The 20,443-nt window shown below is 39.6% G+C and overlaps 1 protein-coding gene across 1 annotated transcript; it reads right to left on the bottom strand.

The window, feature by feature from the left end:
• Nucleotides 1-806: 806 nt before the first annotated feature.
• On the bottom strand, nucleotides 807-15,463 carry LOC100696798 (apolipoprotein B-100). Its single transcript, XM_003446376.4, has 26 exons — nucleotides 15,299-15,463; nucleotides 14,647-14,691; nucleotides 14,254-14,366; nucleotides 14,002-14,147; nucleotides 13,719-13,866; nucleotides 13,162-13,314; nucleotides 12,758-12,882; nucleotides 12,571-12,656; nucleotides 11,990-12,440; nucleotides 11,753-11,867; nucleotides 11,432-11,578; nucleotides 11,098-11,309; nucleotides 10,770-10,989; nucleotides 10,430-10,603; nucleotides 10,121-10,324; nucleotides 9,858-10,025; nucleotides 9,464-9,666; nucleotides 9,114-9,284; nucleotides 8,693-8,814; nucleotides 8,351-8,552; nucleotides 8,074-8,246; nucleotides 7,821-7,996; nucleotides 7,614-7,729; nucleotides 7,116-7,489; nucleotides 2,305-7,001; nucleotides 807-2,194 (listed from the first exon to the last, which is right to left on the bottom strand). The coding sequence occupies exons 1-26, from the start codon at nucleotides 15,354-15,356 to the stop codon at nucleotides 1,076-1,078; spliced, it is 9,918 nt and encodes a 3,305-aa protein (XP_003446424.2). The 5' UTR covers nucleotides 15,357-15,463; the 3' UTR covers nucleotides 807-1,075.
• Between the last annotated feature and the right edge of the window lie 4,980 nt (nucleotides 15,464-20,443).

Genomic DNA, 20,443 nt, shown 5'->3' with positions numbered 1-20,443 from the left:
GTTATTTATTTACAAACATTCCTGAATAGAAAAATCTGTTTTAGTGTTTGAATGTTATGTTTGGTTCATATTTGAGTTCTCAGAGAAGTCCAGTGTACTTGGAAACATTGGATTCAATTTGTCATTTTCCTAATAAATAATAAAGAACAGCATCATTTGTTTTAGTTATAAATATATTTTTGATAGATTTAAAAAAATATTTGCATTTTCTTTATTTTATGACAGACAGTCTGATAAATTTGTTAAGCACTGTATACACTGTACTGAGTCGTGTTCCCATTATTATGAATATGTTTACTTTTAAGAGTCTCATAGTTTACTCATTCTCATATTATTTGCAAACCCTTTAAAGATTTAAGCTTGTTTATACTTCCAATGACTTATTTATCACTTTACATGAGTCACATACTTCTCATGATGACACATAGCCTGTAGCTGTCCCCAGACAAAATAGTCCCATTATTCCAAAGGGGGGGTACATTTTGAGACTTGACTTCTAACTATTGTTATAACCATGGTCAAAATGACTCTGTTTCTACATTTATTGTGATTGTTTTATTATAAGAAATATGTGTGTGTATATCACAGAAACTATTTGTGTCCGATCTAAAATTAGACCAGAGGATAGAAATGACTAATGGCAAGGGTGTATTGTTGTGATCTTTAGGGAGTAAGCTTTTTATTCTTTTTTTAAATCTCTACAGGAAAACGTAAAACACTACATGGAGTAATATTCATAGTCCATTAGCTTCCAATCTTTATAACCAGCCATGTTAAACTTTATGTAAAGAATGCACAGACATGAATGCAGTACAAACTGTATTTATTGATACCCAGACAGGGTTTTTTTTTAAATAGTACAAGACAAAAAGGGAGCACTGGGCGTCTGCTGTGAAATAATAAACAAATTTATCAATTTGAAAACTAGTAAAGGAACAAACATTATACAGGCATCATTTTTATTGCTCAGTTTGGTTTGCTGTTATGAAAATAGATTCACTATTGCACCGTTGGTTACAAAACACAGAAAGTCAATACAGACACTATTTCCTATATCATTGTTAGCTATGGTTGCTTAGTTGAATTTGGCAACAAATGGCAAAGGAATGTCAACCTCTACTTTTTGGTCACTTACTCTAACATATTTTTCAACATTTTTGCTTTTTTCCTTCAGGGATGTAATGGCATTGTTTTGCAGAGTATTAATGCCTTTTACCATTGAGTTAATCCAGGACTGGATGTCAGCTGTGAGTTGTTTACTAGATATGTCAGCCAAAATATTTTGGAGTTTAGCAGCCACAGCTTTTAGATATTCCATAACAACTCTGCAGACCTCTTCAACCGGCTTGACAACACCAGCCAGAACAGGAGAGTTCATGGCATCGTTGTATGCAGTGCTCACAAAGTCAGAAAGTGTCTCCAGATTCTGGGATTTTAGAGTTTGGAGAAGCTTCTCACTCTGTTGGATGGTAAACTGCGTGATTGCTGATAATTTCTTTATAATGTCCTCCAGCCGGATATCTCTAAATTTTCTCACAGTAACAACCACTTGGTCCTGGATTTTCTTTAAAGCTACCAACATATCATCAAGAATTTCCTTTCCACTGACAATGCGGTTAGAACCTGGGAAGGTGAATTCAATGGCTTGGAAATAATCAAGTGCAGTTGCAAACATGGAAGAAAGGTACTCTGGAATCTTATGGACTGCTTCTTCAGATACATCAACAACAAAAGCAGTACATTTCTGATAGACCTCAAGCCCGGACAGCTTCTCTTTATAGCCAGGAATCTGGAACCTAGTCTCTCTCAGAAATTTAACAACAGCATCAAGGAACTTTTCAACTTTCTTCTGGTAGTTTTTGAGGATCAAAACAGTATTATCTGTGACAGTTGTCACAATCTTGCAAGATTTTACTGATTCGAGACTGTTAATAGCCCTCTTGAACATCACATTACCCTGCTTTTTAGCCTGTGCAAAGGAACCTTCCAGTCTTCTAACTTGTTTGTTGACCTTGTTGTATGTCATGATGGCAGATTCAGACACTATTTCCATTACCGCAGGCACCTGTTTCTTCGCTCCGAGCATCATCTCGTATGGTATTTCCATATTCCAGGTTGTTTGAAGGTTCAGCTTCTCAGAGTTGATCACAGACATCTTCAGACCCAAGATATCAATGTCTGTGGATGGCTCAGACTAAACAGTACACATGAAAACCAATAGGTTAATTATTTAAATAATATATCATTTAGGTTGAAAAAAAAGCTTTAATTAGAAAGTGCATCGATAGTAGACTATTATCTTACCGGGTAACGACCATAGAGTCTTGCTTTCACTTGTGCCGGTTGCTTAGCCTGCATCTGAACTGCAATGAGTCCTGCAGATGGATTGGAAACTGAGACAATAAGGCCTTCTTCTGGATTTCCTGTAATCTCCTCATAGATTTCCATGGTCAGGTCAAGAATGTTGACCTTTGCTGTGTTTGTGATGGCGATAGCTACATTTTCAGTAGTTAGGAAGATGGTGCTGTCATGGTGTCCCTCTAGCATTGAATGTTTCACATTGAGGAGAGAGGCCATTTTAAATCCACCTATCACGTTCACATTGGTGTTGCCCTCAATCATTCCATTCAGGATCTCAAATTCAGATGTTGAAGAAGCATCTAGTTTGATGGTGATGCTGTCCTGGTTTAGGATGCTTGCAGTAGTCTTGAGAGTGATCATTGGTGTCTTCATGGAGATCTCATAGGTCATATCACCCATAACTGGGATCTTGATGCTCTGAATTTTGGGCAGGGTGATTTTTGGAAGAGTTACCTTGCGTAGGGCAGAGGGCACACGCAGAGTGGGCATTGTGATGAGGGTGAAGTCAGGCAGGGGAATTGTGAATGTTGATGTCTCAATGTTCATCATGGGAACCTTATAGGCAGGGACAGTAATAGTTTTAGGCAACTCAGTGCTATATTTTTCATACTCTTCCTTCGCTTTGTCATATGATGTAGCGAGTATGGCAGCAGCCCTATCCTTGCCATTCATCATTTTCTTGTGCAGTGTCTTGAAATTGGTGTTAATGGCATTGATGACTGGATCCATATTGATGTCAATGGTGATCAACTCATGGTTCTTAGTGTACTTCAGCTTGGAGCTCATATCAAATGTTTGCTGTGTTGTGATTAGTAGATTGCCCAGACCAGTGTCTTCCCACAGTGAGTAGTCCTCCACTTTTGGTGTCTTCATGTCAACAAATGGCAAGGTAATTTCAGGAATGGTGATAGGCTGCTTCAATACATCAAGATTGGCGTCGCCTTTGATTTGGGAATGCAGGTTAATTTCTGTTTCTCTGTTGTCCACAGCAAAGTCATGGGAGTATTTGTACTGGTTGAATCTAGCCAGACCTGTCCAACTAGCCTGCTGTACTTTGGTGCTTACATTGAAAGCAATGTCATTCTGGAGATCTATCTTTCCAGACAGCTTTAATGGAAGGGCAATTTTGGTATTTGCTGTGTTCTTGGTATAAAGCTTAATCTCATTAGGTGTGACCAGAGCAAGGGCTGAGCTTGAGAGAGTTCCTTCAACCTGACCAACCAGCTGTGCACTGTGAGAGGCAGAGAAATCAATTTTCATGTCTTCAACCTTTGCCTCGAACTTGAGTTCTGCAACGCTGTTTTTAATGAAAGGTGTTTCAGTCTCAGCCTTGGCATCAACAACTACGTGGCTGAAAATGCATATTTCAGCACCAACATTCTGATTCATTTTCAGAAGGGTACTGTTTGTTGTTCCAGTGAAACTCACTTTGGCTTTATGGAAATCCATGATCACTGACAAGTCGCTCTTGTGGCGTGCCTCATCTGAGAAGTCCCGAATTGCATATTTTTCACTGGCCACATTGTTAAAGGTCAGTTGGATGGAGCCATCTTTAAGCAGGAAAACTACCTTTTCATTAATTTCCATTTCACTAAAGATGTTAAGGGCAGGCATGTTGAGGTCATGTTTGTAATTAGTAGCTACGGTGGTTGAAATTCCATTTTCCATGTTGAAGACTGCATTGTTAACAAGGGTTGCAGAGTAGAGCTCAGTTGTTGCTGTTGAGGTAGTATGAGCAGAAGCTTCAGCTGTCAGACCATAGAAGGTCATTTGACCCTTGTGGTCAAGTTTAAAAGACGACTGATCAACCTTGATGACCTCAGAGATGGACAAATGACTCATCTTGGGCACAGATAAATGTGCACTGGCATCCACAGTGAAGTCAAGGATTCGCAAAGTAGATGTAGTCTTTGAGATGAGGTTCATTTTGAACTCTGGTGTGTCAGAAATTGTTGTGGTGTTCTCCAGGTCAGCAGTGGTTGTGAGTTTATAATGAGGTGAAGTAACTCTGAACTCGCCATAAAGTTTTCCAAAACAGGGGATCTTGCTCATATCTGCCACTTTCTCTTTCAGCTCCATGGTGAGGGTGTCATAATCAAAGGACTTTACTTTCTGGATCATTCTCATGAAATAGTCACTCATGTCATCAATTAGCTGTTTGAAGTCAAAGGCATATAGCTCATTCAACAGCTCCTGAACAGGTACCATTATGTTTTTCATCACAAGCTGAATGTCAATTGACCTGAGAGCATCAAATGCATGCTGAATCTTTTCCCTGACCTGATACTGCTTCATAATTTTAACAATCTCATCCATGAAGGCTCCAATCTGTTTTTCAACTTCAAAGCTGGAGAGAATCTCTTCAATTTTGGTGTAAATCACTTGGAACTTGTTTGCAATGTCATGTTTCTTCATCCAAACCATTATGGTATCTTTGATAGATTTCAGTATGTTCATGACTTTTTCAGTTGGGAGCTTGGATGTCAGGTTGGTGATGAAGTTTTCCATTGAGCTGATGAATTTTCTCAGGTCTTGGACAAACAGGTTGAAGTCAAAGTTGTCAATGGCCTCCTTTAGTTCTGCCACCTTGAGCTGGAACTTGGCACTGATCTCATACCTGTTGTTGATGTCTTTTAGCATCTCAATGCTGTTGTCCATCAGCACCATCACTGTGCTCTTCATCTTTTCAACGAATGCAGGCAGATGCTCAATAAATGGGATCTGGAGAGAGTGACTGTCACTGTTCTTGTCATATTTCACAAATCCAGAGATGCCATAATTTTGACTGGACTCACTGAAGAGGGGAGTGGAGACTGCTCCTGCCATTTCAACACCCATTCTTTCTGCATTGTTGTAGGCACTCATTTCCTGTTCAAAGCCGTGCTCATTTACTTTAGATGTCACCTTCAGTGCGACGCTTTGCTCTTGGAGGCTCAGCATGCTGCTGAACTTGTTGTCCATATTTGTTGTAATGGTTGGTCTGCCTTCTAGTTCATGTGTGGTTGAAGCTCTGTACTCAAATGACTGTGTGAAAAGCATGGGTTGTGCTCTCAGGAGGAATTTGCTGTATAATTCGCCACTCTGCTTTCCATACAGATGCACTGCACCATTTGAATTGAAAATGGAATCAATGTTCAGGGTGAAGGGTGCAGCCACAGTTGCAACTTTGCTGTCCAGATGAAGAGATGGCGAGTTGAAGTTAGCCACATTGTTGAACTTCATGGTCAGGCCAGCAACCTCGATATCAGTGGTATGCGTCATTTGAGTTCCCAGGAGTTTACCGTTGGTGTTGTACTTTGCAGACAGGACCAGGTCAATAAACTTGATTTCATAGATGTGTTTGAGCTCTTCCTCTGAGAAAGCTCCCGTCACTGTTCCAGTCAGCTCCAGGTTGTAGGGCTTTGCCTTGAACTGAGCATCATTCACAAAGCTAACCTCCATTATCTTCAGGTCATTTTTCACAATAACTGAGGCAGCAGAACGGTCCATCTCGACTGTGATGTCATGCTTGTAAGAGTTGCTGCTGTCAAGCAAGTTGTCAGTCTTGGACTGCAAGGTAAAAGACCTCAGTGTAAGAGACAGTGCATTTGTGTTTTCACTCCTCATCTCCTTGAAAGATCCAACCATGTTGTTAGAGAGAGTCAAGCCATTTTCATTCACTCTGAAGTTCACTCTGTTCCTGCTGTTGATGTCAAAGAGGTTAGCCTCAAAGTTGCTGTTAAGGTAGACGTCTGTGGTTGCAATTTTGCCTCCAATGGTGAGCTCTGCTTTGTTTTCTTTAATGCCTCCTTTTGTTGTGAGAGACATGGTGGCACTTGAAGTGTCAACTGTACCATTGAAAATATTCTCAAATGTGAATGGACTGTGCTGGGCGGTTGTTGTACAGCTGGTGGTCAGGCCATTGGTGTTCAGGGAAAAGTCGGCCTTGTGAGAGGCGAGGCTTGAGAAGATGTTCATGGAGGCCTCAGTGTTGACCTCCAAGCCAGAGGGATTAAGGGAACCAGTAAGCAGTGAGTAGATACGGTTGCTTGTATCATCGGCTAGATTCTCTATTCTGAGACTGGCCTGTCCTCTAGAGGCAGCAAACTCTGTCTGGCTCCGAAGCATCCTCTCATCAGCCTGTGTCTCAGAGCTGGACTGGATGGTAAGCTTGAGATCCTTGTACCTAAGGTTAATTTTGGTGTTGTGCACAATGGGGTCGCTGTTCACTTTAGTGTTAGAGTCAAACAGAAGCTCCTCCTCTGCATATGATGCCTTCATCTTGTTTTCAAGCTTCAGGTCTTCAGACTTCACATTCAGTGAGCTCTGCATTATTGCTTCTTTCTTCGCTGGCTCGACCGAGAAGGTGTAGAGATAGGTGGTGGTAGCAGTCATGGGTCCAACAGTGACACTTCCATTTGTGTTAACATTTCCAAAAAGCTTTTTAGAGTCAAGGGCCGTCTGGGTAGTAATAGTCAGGGAGGTGTCCAGACCCACAGGGGCAACAGCATGCACGTTGTAGCGGCCAGTTGACATCAAACTGTCTGTGACTGCAATGGTTTCCTGAACATTAAAACCTGTGGTGATCAGCATGTGTTTCAGGGAACCATCAAGAGTGAATTCCATAGTTTTCGCTTCTGTGTCAGTGACTTTGGTTGCTCCTTTAGAACAGACAAATAAAAGAAAAAATTAACAATTCATATCAGCGTCTATGTTTTTTCTGCACTGTTCAATAACAAATGTATAGTTTATAAGAATAAAGAATAAATAATTACCCTCAGCTGAAAACGAGAGGAATTTGATCGGACTGTCAGCCATAATGTTGAATTTGGCCACATAGTTTGGAGACTCTGCAGTGTTGTTACCAGCATAGGCTGTTGCCTCCCACTTATAATAGTTGGTGTCGACCTTGGCAGCCATTTCCACCATGCCCATCAGAGGCAGGGTGAGATCATAGTCAGATGGGATGTTAAAAGTTGGGATTTGGATTCCTCGTGGGGCAAAATCTATGCCCAACTTCGGCATGGAAATGTGTGGAGTGGTGACCATTTGAGGTATCCTCAGCTCCTCAGATGATTTGCCCCCAAAAGGAACTGGGATGGTGATAGTCAGACGGTCCTGGTTGAACTGGTATCTCAGTGTGCTTTCACTGTTGAAATGGTGAAAGTAGGGAACTTGTTAAAATGTTGTATTTATTCGGTATAAGGTTTGAAAGTTTTTTTTATTATCATAACAATTATGAAGATACTAATTACTGTTTTTGCTTCACTTACAGGTTCATGAACAGGTTTTCAGGCACAGATGGCAATTCCATCATAGTTAAGCTGTTCCTCAGTCTCGCCATATAGGGACAATCAGCTGAGACTTTGTCCATCCAGATATTGCTGGCCTGATTAAAACACATCATATTTCTTATGATTCAGTCTGGACAAACTAAAAACTACGAAATAAACATTCAGTTAGAATAAAATTATTTTTACCTCAAGTCCTTTGTTGAGGATGTGTCGTAGTTTCATATCAGTCTTGACAACCCGCTGGTCCATAACATCCTCTGCAGTCTTCCTGAGCCAGGCCTCGAGGACCTTAGTGTAATGCACTGGGACTTTTGTTTCAGCATTCATGTTGGACGTCAGCTGAACCTCAGCCTGCTCTTCACCTGTGACAGCAAAAAGACAGTGTTTTGAACTGTGCCATTCTTTGAGCTCCATTACCACTCTTCTTGAGCAAAATTACCATATTTGAAGGTGACTGCCTGAATAGAGGAGATCTCTGGGAGCTTGACATCACTTCTGATCTCCATGGTGAGTCCGTCAGCTTTGCTCATGGTAGCAGTGACTGTGGCATCTGTCCTGAGTGAGGGGACTAACAGCTGAAGCTGCAGCATGCCATCAGTCATGGCCTGAAGCCTAAAATTAAATATAAAAAAGCAGTTAATTTCTGCAATGAGGTCTGTGGAATTATAGTAAAGTAACTCAACAGTTTAAGGAAAGATTTTGCTGGGTTTACTCACTTGGCACGGCCTGTCAAAGTGAGTTGAGGCACGTTCTTGTTGGAGATCTCGAGGGTAATGGATTTGCCTCTGGCATTGCTATCTGTCATGCCGAGCTTGACGCCCGCCTCAACATCAAAGTCAGGTATGTAGATTTGAGTGCTGAAGACATTTCTGTTCCTGTTGTATTTCATGGTGACTGTAGCCTCAGTAGGTTGAGCACCTGAAGTCACAGAGTCAGAAAAAGGTTAATCACTTATCTGTATAACTCAAAAAAAGAAAAAGAAAAGAAAAGAAAGATGCAGCACATGTAATAAAATCCTTGATAAAAAAAAAAAGCAATAAAAAAAGCAATATTCATACCTTCGGCTTTCAGGGTCATCTTCACAGAATTAACCTTGTGGCGTCCATCCTTTTCTTCGCCATAGGTGATACTGGCTGTGTACTCAGAGACCTCTTTAGTAGGCTCGATGTCCAGAGCAAACCTTGAGTAAAAATAGTCTTTAGTAAATTTTTATTTCTCCTAATGCAATGAAATCTATGATCTCATGTGCATACATCCAGCTAAAAACACCATCTCAGATGAGCTAAAATCTTTTCATCTCTATTCTTGACCAAGTATAAATATAAGGTGAAGTAAGGTGGTGTTTTCAACTGTATCACAATATACTAAACAATATTCTGCATTAAATGGAAATATGTTACATGATCATATTTAAGGCATTTCCATTTCTTGTTTAGCAAAGAAACAAAGCAAAACCTGACTTTTTAAAGAACATCTTACTCAGTCTCTCCGTTCAGAGGGAAGTAAGGAACAGCCGTCTTGCCAGGAGCGTCACCATGAAGTGTTTTTGTGCAGTATTTGACTCCAGAGAAGAGAGGGCTGCAGCTGGAGTCGGCCAGTCTGTGTGGGATCACTGTAGCGTGCCCAGCACCCACAATCATAACTTTGTTGCTATTTCAAACAAAGAACAGCAAAATTACTTTACAACTTCTAACAACTTTATTAAACATACAGAATATATAAAATGCAATATGCTCCCTGGTTCTAGTGTTCTTTATAATTATTCAATCAATATCAATTAATAGCATTTACTTGTATTACACAAAGTATGTTATCAGATTGTTTTTTACCTGATTCTCAAGAATTTCATGGTGTCCTGTGGAGCAGGGATGGAAAGCTTGACCTGGTTTTGCTCCATGGTGATCTTGGCATTGAAAGAGCTCTCATGGTACATGTTGGTGTGCATCTCAACTGAAGAGACAACAAATTCAGGCACATGGATTCCCATCTGAGTCATGAACTCAATTCCAATGGCGGGCATGAACACCAGCTCCTGGAAACAAATGGGATCACAGAAAAATTGAAGTGTGTGGGGAAAAAATGACCAACAGTCAGGATTAATATTACTGAGAATTCTATAGACATGTCACAGAAACAAACAATTAAAACAGCAACATTGTAATAACAATTGCTGTTTTAGTATAGTACTAAACACGGGTTAAATATAAAAGATGGAAGCTTTACCATGTTTGGAGTAATGCGAAGACCTCCTTTTGCACCAGGAGCAAAGGTGCCAGACAGAGCAAATGTCAGAGGCAAGCCAGATGCTGTTGACATCATGAATTTGTTGTCCATGAAGATGTAATGGGCAAAAATCTCATTGCGAGTGCTTGAAATCAGGTTAGACATGACCTGACAGGAAGAAATACAGTTAACAAATACAGTTTTTCAGCGGGAAAGAAAAAAAAATCTATATAGACACTATATTAATGACTACAGAACACTACCTTTGTAGGCATTATCCTCATGAAAATGTTTGCATACATCATTGCATTTTCAGCAATAGACTTCAGTTCATTGCTCTTGATGTAGCCAAGCTCAGCTCCCATTAGCCTCAGGTAGGCCATGGCCTCTGGGGACTCTCGGTTCAGCAGGTCTTTTACCAGCTTGTTGAGGTTGCGGACAATTTCTATTGCGAGGTTTTCAGGAGCCTTAAGAAAAAGGGACCAATATGTTAGATATGTTGGTGTGAGTGACAATGATATGTTCACTCAGATTAAGAGTGTTTAACAGAAACAGTTATGCGAGTGATATACCTTTTGCCCCTCTATTTTCAGTGGAGCAACCCATTTCTCCAGAACTTCCTTGATCTTTGGTGACATCTGTTCTTCAGCCCAGTACAGAGCCTTGGACACTGTGTCAGGGAAGAATCCATTCTTGCCAAACAGAGCCTCAATGGTTGGCTCAAAGCCTTTTCCTTCCATGCCAACCTGCCAAAAATAATTTAATAATATGAATACAAAAATGAACCAGGAGTTGTTAGGGTTAGGTCCCATCAAATAACATTAATCCCCATGAATAAAGTTCAGTGTTAAAGGTGTAAAACTACAATTTGAAATGGCATAAATAATTGTATGTGAAAAGCACTGTACATACCTCCCAAATATCCATGCTGTAACCAAAAGCATTCAGGGTAGTTTCCAGCAAGACCTCCCTTGGCAACGTGCTGCTGGGATCGAAAATGACATTGCCTTGAATTTTGGCCGCCATGCTCTCATGTGCCATTCCCAGCTCATAGTTGCGAGATTTTGTGGTGTAGTCACTGTGTGTAGAAACTTCTGTGTCCTGCAGGGCATCCATTATTTTCTCACCAAGCCTGGAGTGAAGATTAAAAGTAAAACTATTAGCTGAGTGTAAATAGATGGGTGCCCAAATCGGCGCTATATTAGTATATTAATTAAGCTGAAAAATGCTTTATTCTTACTTTTTGGTCTCTGAATCAGTCGAGGAAATGATGTTGTAGATGTGGGAGGACACAAAAGCCCTGATCTGCTCGTTCTGCTCTTGGTTAAGCAGCTTCTTCACCACCTCAATGTCACTGTCCTCGGGGTTTCTCATCAGTGTCAGATAAGCTGCCAGACGTTTCTGTACAGCGCCCTTGGAATACTGGCTGACCCTCTGGAGGTTGGCACGAATCTGGACAGGAAAACAATGTGAAAAAACAGTGACTTAATGGTCTTTGTAGCTGCAGCTTGTCTCCACTATAAAACTGGGAAGCAAGGAGACTGTTCATGTAGAAGAGGAATGTGGTTAGTTACCTCATCTGTCACAGACATGCGCCTGAAAGCCTGGATGGCGGCCAGCTGCACGGACAAAGTGGTTGCAGGCTGTCTCATGCACTTGAGCAGGGTGGTCTTAATAGCAGGATCGACGGCCTCCATTGCGTCTCCCATGTTACCAACAACCTGGACAGAATATTAAAGCAAATCATAAATCATGCAATTAAATGTTCCCATGAAAAAATGTTTATCTTTGTCTTCAGGAAATGTGGCATCAGTGTTTTTTCCCCTCTGTATTGTCTTGATATAATAAAGTTTTCTTGAATGAAAATTTATTCTTATTCACGTCTTGTTACCTACCCTTAAAGTCAGGAAAGTCAGGTCTTTGTCACCAGCGCAGTCTGCACCCAGAAGAGAAGCAATGTATTTGTAGACAGCTGTGATCTCTGGAGTGACTCCCTCAGATTTATACAGTCTAGAGGCAAAGATAGACATTAGGGATCATGTATTAATTTAAAACAGGCACCACAATTCACTGTTACTGCATTGAGGAGAGCGTCCTTCAGAATGTCATATATGTACAGTATGTTCACTTACTTCCTGGCTGCATTGCTCAAAGCATACATGATGGGTTTGCTCTGCTTGTACTGAGCCATTGCCAGCAAGTCTTTCACCATCTGGCGGGAAGGGTTCGGCAGCAGCCCCAGGGCGTAGACTACAGCATCAACCTCAACAGCGTCTCCATCAAAGGTCCTGAGAAGCTTGAGCATGGCGCTGGTGCATTCTGGTGTACCACACTGAGCCAGAGCTTGCCACGTCAGAGAGGGTGAAATATCTGTCATCTCAACAATAGCCGAGTTCAGGATGTCCCCCTTCAGGCCACGAAACTCTGACACCAGCTGGCGGAAAAGGCCGGCGCGCTTCTCGCCCTCGTTGGTCTCTGACAGAGAGTTCAGCTTCTGCATTGTGGCAGCGACAGCATCCATGGTTTGTACTGGGGATTTGTCGTCAACAACATCCATTGGCAAGTACTTGACATTGTCCTCATCTGTACAGAAATAAATCACAAGCAGTGGAAAATCTATTAGAATGTGGATGTTAGAGACACACATAGAATATTTATATTAGTTTTTCCCCCATTTTTACAAAATTTGTTTTCACACAACAGAAGCACTCACTGTGATCAAAGATTCTGTCGTTGATCTTGGCAGTCGCTCTCAGAGTCACAGTCTGCTTCACCATAGCAGAAATTCCATATTGGTTTCTTTTTTCAGAAGAGAGAAATCCCCAAATGTGCGTTAGATTTCAAAGAGAATTCACAAAATTATTCATGAAAAATATACAAAAAGTCAAAATAAAACTTACTCATGGGACAGGGGCAGGAAGATGTGTTTCTCTGTGCAGGTTCCACTGGTCATGTGTTTCTTCTGGTTGTCAAACCTGTAGTTACAGCTCTGAGTGCTCCTGATCAGCTTGGACAGGCCGTATTTCTGACAGGCAAAAAATCAAAAAATCAAAAAAATCAATGTTTTGTCAGACGTTTGGAGAACGTAGAATGCTGGGAAATGTAGATGTACTTTATGGCTTCACGTGTGAAGAAAAAAGGGATGGATGTCTGCTTTGTGGTTTTATACTATGAAAATATAGCTTGGGTTCTTTTTAATAATGTAATCAGACCATATTGTTTTCCACTGAGGATTGAGTGCTGATATTTTGACTCTTGGCCTGAGTTTGTGATGGCAGTGTCAGATTGTTGTGTGAACTCTTACCATGCCAGAGACGAGAGCCAGGGGACTGGTGTCCTGTCTGCGGGCAGTGAACCAGTCACATCTGGACAGATCCCTGCTGACTGTCACATCAGTAGCAATGTCCTGTCTGTTGTTGACGGTGAAGTTGGTGGAGCACACTCCGTGCACGGTGGGCTGGAAATGATTAGGATGTTCAAAACAATTCAATATTCAAGCTGTAAGAACTGGACCTGTGGACGTGCTTTCTTTCCTTTAACTTATCTCTTAAATCAGGTAATCAATCATTCTTATAGATTACCTCCCATTATGAGAGCACCATATGTCAATAACAAGATAAAGTTATCTAGGACTTTGAGCTGTTGCTAAAGATTGTCATTGTTGGAACATGCTGTTACAACAGTGTATTTATCTGCTCTGACTGGGGCAGCTTATCTGCTCCTTGTGCAACTTATCTGTGCATGACTAAACAACAAACTGAATCAGGCTCTACTTGGCCTGATTTAATTGCCAACTATGAAGCCATGAAAATATCCCCCAAAAAAGAAGAAATCAAGTAATAAACAAGTGAGGGGAGCTACCATTTCATTGTTCTTTTCCTCTTCCATCACAGGCACCATGAGAGCAGAGACAATTCCTCTCTTGATGTTGAGGATGTTGACGGGCTCATCGTCCTCAGGGTACAGCTTGACATCTGTCTGTCCTTCGACTGTGATCTTTAGAGTGTTTCTGTTGACGTGGACAGATCATCATTTACAGCCTGCCATTCAGGTCACTCTTTGATTTCCTCAGTTACCCTGGATCCTAATTTCTGAGAGCAATTAACGAAATAGATAAATCTTCCCTACAAACAAGATGACTCACTTCTCCATGGCAGCTTTGAAAGCCTCAGCTCCAGCAGCAGGACGATACAGTGGATTCCCCTCATCATCAACGCCAACAGCCTCACTCAGAGAGCACTCTGTTGTGCGGAGGATGAAGCTACAGGTCTGGGGCACATCAACCTCAACCTGCGCAGCAGAATAAACAGTTTGTTTGCACTTCTTGTTTTACATTCGGGGTCATGAGATTGCTGTTTTTTTTCCCCCCAGCAATGATCTAAGCTCGAAGACTTACTGTGCAGGAGACTTTGGGGCCGCTTTTGTTGTCTGTAGCTCCATTCACAGTATTAAAGGTCTCAGCTTCGTAGTCATACACAAATCTTCTGAAGTGCCTGTATCTTTTGGCCACTGAAAAGTATTTAAAGCATTTACAGCGACAGTTAGACCAACAACAGCCAGTTTATCAAATGCTTAACTAAAATAAAAACTTCAAGGATAGCTCCACTCAAACCAAAGCTTTACATCCAGGACTTTTGGAACTGAAGCCAAATCTTTAATGTGTAGTTCTTTATATACGTTCTAGGAAATTAAATATTTCAAGCTTCCCATTTCAATTTTCCCACTTGATAATATTAAATTACACATTATAAAATGTTTACTTTCAAACAATGACAACAAAGAAACTCACAAAAGCAGGCTGGAGATGGTTCCTCAACACTTCCAACATCTTGCTCTGAAAAACGAAAAAACCCCAAACAAACGCACAAGTTGCCGTTACAGTGCAACAACACAAGTGTAAATGATTGAATACAGTAATTATGCCACTTTTGGCTGCTCTCTTATTCCAAGCGTGAGCCTCTGCGCATTCGATTTGGCAGATTTTATGTCAAATACGCTGTCTTATGCAAGCCCTAAGGAATTTGTGTCTCCTACTGGGGGGAAACTGGGGATTTTTGTTTGGTGAATGTTTAAGCTACAAGTTAAATACATTAATAAATACTACTAATAATAAAAAAAAACATGTTATTTGTCAATGCCTTGCAAAACACTTGACACAAACTAACAATATTTACTGTAAAATTTTATATGTCGAAGTCTAATTAAATAGTTACACATTTGTTTTGCTCTATTTTAAAAAACGTAAGAGACATAAACGGTATCAAATATCATCGTCTCAAATTTGTAAAATATGTTTTCCATTTCAGAGCAAGTTGCCAACTTTTCACAAAGCTAAAAAAAAGCATCCGTTACATATTTTTAAACAAGCAGATTTAAGTCACATACAGGTCTAAGTTTTAAAAATCCACTGCCTTTAAAAAATATATATATATTGTACTCACGGGCTAGTGTGCATGTGCCCAGAAACAGCACAAGGCAGAGCTTGTAACCCAACATCATGGGTTAAGCTCCTAGAAGCCTTAAGGTAAGTAGAGTCCCCCTCTTTCTCTGAAGACTAATTCTTGTGCTTTCGCCTTATGGCTTTTATAGCTTTCACGACATACTGTATGTGATTGCAGGGACTTGCAAATGTGTTGCCCTGGTTCCAAAGTCTGAGCAGTCCTTGTGGCAGGTCAAAGGTAAAAAGACTGTCTGTCAGCACTGGGTGGGGGTGGCCAGTGATTATTCTAAATGACTGTTGTTTTATTATTTCTGGTTTGAGATCATCCTGAGGTCATTAATATAGAATGCTAATGCTAATGGTTATTGTTAAAAAACCAACCCCCCCCCCACACACACACACAATTTCTATCTAGCAGATAATTTGCTATTTAGTGCTGTACTACTTTATGTGTTAGTAAGTAATGTAGTGCAGTACAACATAGATTTTGTGGTACTAGAATAATACTAATGTTTATATGTTTTCATATATCATTATATTTTATTACAACATTAATATAGTCTTGCTAGCTAACATTTTTAATAACCATCATCAGTGTTGTGTAGGTACTAATCATCATGGATCAATAACTTTGTTTGTATGTTGCATTCAAAGCTCAGGGCACAGAAACATTTGGTAGTATCAGGATTTTATTGACTTTCATTTCAATGCTTTGTGCCATTATTCTAAGAGGCAATCAGTTCACCTGACTGAGGTAGGTTTCAGTTTTGATTTTACAGAATTTCCTTTGGGATTAATAAAGTTTCTCTGAGTATTATTTCTTTGTTTCAAACGTATGAGTGCATGAACGTTCATACGATTCAAAATATAGCTTATAGCGCAAATGTGGCACTATGATGTACTACAAATATGCGAACGCCTTCACAGACGCTCACCTTTGCCTCATAGATGCCCGAAGCATGTGAACCCATATCGCCCGCTGCTAGTGTGCTCCTGCTTAAAGTTTGTTATCAGCATATATTAAAGCACGTCTCAAAGCATTAGGTGTTTTATGACATGCACATGGTAGATAGGACTCTGATGGGCCTAATCAGTCATCAGAAGTACAGTGCATCTGCAGTGGTTCTCAGAATGGTGGTGGGATCTCTAGGGTGGCACTTGGAGATCCAGGGAAAAAATACAAAGTGAAAGTGATTATAATGAGTAATTTCACTTATGGAATAAAATTAAAATGAAACCTTGAAGCTATTTCACTCAAATTCAACTTGCATCCCTTTTTATAAGCTGCTTCCCCTATCAGTGGGATTTGGGGTAGAAGGTGTGGTGGGAGGACGCTGAATTTCGATTTCAAAGGGATTGGTCCAGAAGAAGTTGGAATACCTGAAATACCTGAATGGAAAACTCAAAATATTCCCTTCTGAACTCCAACAGTTATGTCTTGCATTTGGGTGTAACATCATTTTAGGATCCACCCTAGACTCTTGTAGTCTTGTAATAGCCTTAAACATCAACCATGGCTTACTAAACTGTTCATTCACAAAATAAGAAGAGTTTAGTTTTAGCCAATTCTAATTTGACTAAAATGACTTCTACTGCAATATGCACTATGCAATATGTCCCACAGCAACACATGCAAAATGTAATTATTATAATATGACAAATGGCCTGAAGTAGTAAAGTGCTGAAGCTGTTAAATGAATGATAACCAGTGCCTTTCAGATCACTAAAGGTCCAGTAATCCATAAACCTGCTTATTGATTTCTCATTTGCTGTGGTGCATTCGGAATAACAGGGTGAGAGGTGTGACTATGGCAAGGTTTCATAGCTTCCTGTGGGCAAGAGCCCCCTGGAGCTTTAGTCACTCCCAGTGGGAACCAGACTGGATGCAAATAAATCTCAGCAGTGGTGTCTCAGTATTTATGGCTAACCTTTCACCTACTAAGAAAAGCCCGTGAAAGCTTCTAGATAAGGCTTACAGGAGAAATGAACTCAAGATAAGTCAATCAGACACAAGGAGACTAGCTGATGTTGCACAAGAGTAACATCAGTACTGTGCAAATGGGTTACAGTACAGTATGTAGACTTTATGGACTATGTGGCCTTATGGGATGTATGGGAATAGGAGAAAATAGTGAATTTTTGGGACTAATACTAAAACCACTATTTAAATAAGCCATTTCACTGACACCTCCTGTTAACATGTCTGTTTCTTTTGTCTCTGCTATTAATGATTCCATTTTAATGTCAGAGGAAAAAGAGAAACCTTTATAATATCAAAGCTGTAAAATCTTTCTTTACCATTCTATCTTTGGACTAAAGTCAAGTTACCACACAGCAGATCATCTAATTTAGCAACAGGCCAGTTGCAGTGAACAAGATGATATGAAGTGACCAATTGTTAGTTAGTTTAATTGGATAAATGAGGGCTATTTAAAAGAGCAATTAGAAATATGTATCGAACCTTTTTACTTGGCTTTTTTATGTACTTTAATCACTTGCAGCATTATGGTTAAATATCTCATCAAAAAATATGAAATGGTCACTTTGAAAATAAAGCTAGTTTCCTAAATAAAGGTAAACAAAGATGTTTGTCTCCTGTTTCATTTGGGCTCAAGTCAAAGTTCAGTCTGAGATACTGATCTTCTGCTGATCTCCGAAAACAAGGAAAACTTACCAAATCAATAAGGTTCAACAGGTTTAAGTGCTCGCCATCAAAACCAGTGTGAATATATTACCTCTGATTAATACGTTTAAACCAGATGTTTAGTGGATAAAAGAGGGAAATGGCAGTGCTGGACATTTAATTAATAAGTATAAAGCAATAATAATAAAAACCACAATGCAGTAAACAAACATGGGAGATGTAGTGTATATATAAGTCATTAAGGAGACAAAATTAACACAAATGATTTAAGACTAAGATCATGGCATGAATGATGTTTGTACCCTTACAGCTTTTAGTTGGAAGGAGACACTTCATTGCTTTAGAGCCACTCAGAAAAATCCCCTCTGATACTGTAGTGATAGTATTTTGTTGATCCGGCATGAGTCATAATGACTAAACAAACATAAATGAATACAGAGAAGAGTCAAGGCAGATAGAAATATCTTGCATTTTCTGTCAAATGTAACACAATAAGCAAATGGCTAACTAAAGATTTACTGTCTTTAACCTCAATCCTGACATATTTTCATGATAAATATTAAAATTAATAAAATATACTTAAAGCTAAAAGCCAATTCAATTTCTCCACAAGCTGGGTTGTTGTGTACAGTGTACATAAAAACAGAATTCAATGATATGAAAATACCATAAACCGCACATTTTACCCACAATTGAACACAGATGACATATGAAATGTTTGACTTAGAAAACGTAGCATTTAAGTAAAATATGAGCTCAGTTTGAATTTGATGGACAACACATCAGGAACATAACTTAGTATAAAAGATTATGAGCTAATACACAGCTAAGAGCAGGAAACTAAGGCTACAGCTCACGTGGGCTAACCAAAATTGGAAAGATTGGAAAAACATCCTGCTTTGTATGAAGTGTTCAGGTGGTGGGCCCCTTCACACCAGCTGAGGATTGTTTGCCTACCACAGGCTACTAGAGTATTGACAATGAGTTCACTGCATTCAATCTCAATCCAATAGAGCATCGCGGGATGGTGGAATGGTGCAACACGGTTGTGCAACTAACAATTCTGCGGCGACTGTGTAATGTTATCATGTCAACATGGAGCAAAACTTTAGAGGAAGGTTTTCAGCAGTTTGTTGAATCTATGCCAGAAAGAATTAAGGTAGTTCTAAAGGTAAACAGGGGTCCTAGCAAAGTGTAATTACAAATTGTCAGGTACGAGTATGCCACCCTCAAATGTGCCTACTCATTAACCTTTTAGAATGACAGTAAGGCAACATGTTGCAGTTTTATACTCAAATTAACCTCATCCCTGTGCTTTATTTTCATAGTCATTCTGCCTTAAAATAACTTACAAGTTTTTTTGTTGTTTTTTTGTGTTTTTGCATAACAAGATGAATATTGTACTCATCACTGTGAACTGGAAAAGTCAGACAATTCTCACAAGCAACAAGTAAAGAGCTACGTTTCAAAATCTTTGGATTAAAAAGCTAATGCAGAGACCAAATAAGACCCAGATCTCAGGTTTCTTTAATTCTTTACTTCCTTTCAAAGCTTTCTGCCGTGTAAACTGAACACATTTTATAGGATTTAAAACAGATGAAAGTTTCATCACACTGGCTCATGTATCATTGCCTCAAAGGCATAATAAATCAAGCTAATTACTCAGGTTTACAGCGTACTTTCTGACTATGGAATGATCTTTGTTTGGCATGATCCTTGTGTGAAAAAATGTTTTAAAAGCTATTTTAAGTACATTTTAAATAAATCTAATCATGACTCTAGCAATGAAGCTGAAACGACCAATGCATCTGTTAGTACTGGACATTATTAGTTCTGGGCCTATAAAGTAGGTTGCCACGCTTATGTCAGAGTTCAAAATCAACAGAGTGACAGATAAACCAGCTTTAGGAAGACTTGGTCTGAACTTGTGGACAATACCATACCATACCAGCTTTATTTATAAAGCACTTTAGCATAAAACCAGGGTTCACAAAGTGCTGTACATATACAAATAGCATAAGCAAAGTAAAAATAAAATTTAAAAAATAAATTTAAAAAAATAGAATAAAATAAGATAAAATAAATAAATACCTAAATAAATAAAATAAAATAAAACATGTTAAAACAAACTGAGTCAACCCCCTTAAACAGTGCCAAAGGCTTCAGTGAATAAATACGTTTTAAGAAGAGTCTTAAACTCAGAAAGGGAAGAGGCCTGCCTAACGTGCAAGGGCAGATCATTCCACAACTTTGGAGCAGCTGCAGCAAAAGACAATAGCTCTGGGTGGCCTCTGCAACACTGGATCAGGATGTGCAACAGGTGAATCAAAGTAAAGCAATGCAGACATGTTGATTCCTGTCAGCTGATGAACAACACAGTGCTGGTCACTATTAAGTAATGTCTGTGTGTTTCTTTGGCAAGCATTTTATATACAGTGTATTTGGGTATCAGACACCAACCAGGCATTTTTATTTAAATATTAAGTTTAATTATACGTGAAC

This window comes from Oreochromis niloticus, linkage group LG15 (assembly GCF_001858045.2).
Source record: "Oreochromis niloticus isolate F11D_XX linkage group LG15, O_niloticus_UMD_NMBU, whole genome shotgun sequence".
Lineage (NCBI taxonomy): Eukaryota > Metazoa > Chordata > Actinopteri > Cichliformes > Cichlidae > Oreochromis > Oreochromis niloticus.
This window is presented reverse-complemented; position numbering and strand designations above follow the sequence as displayed.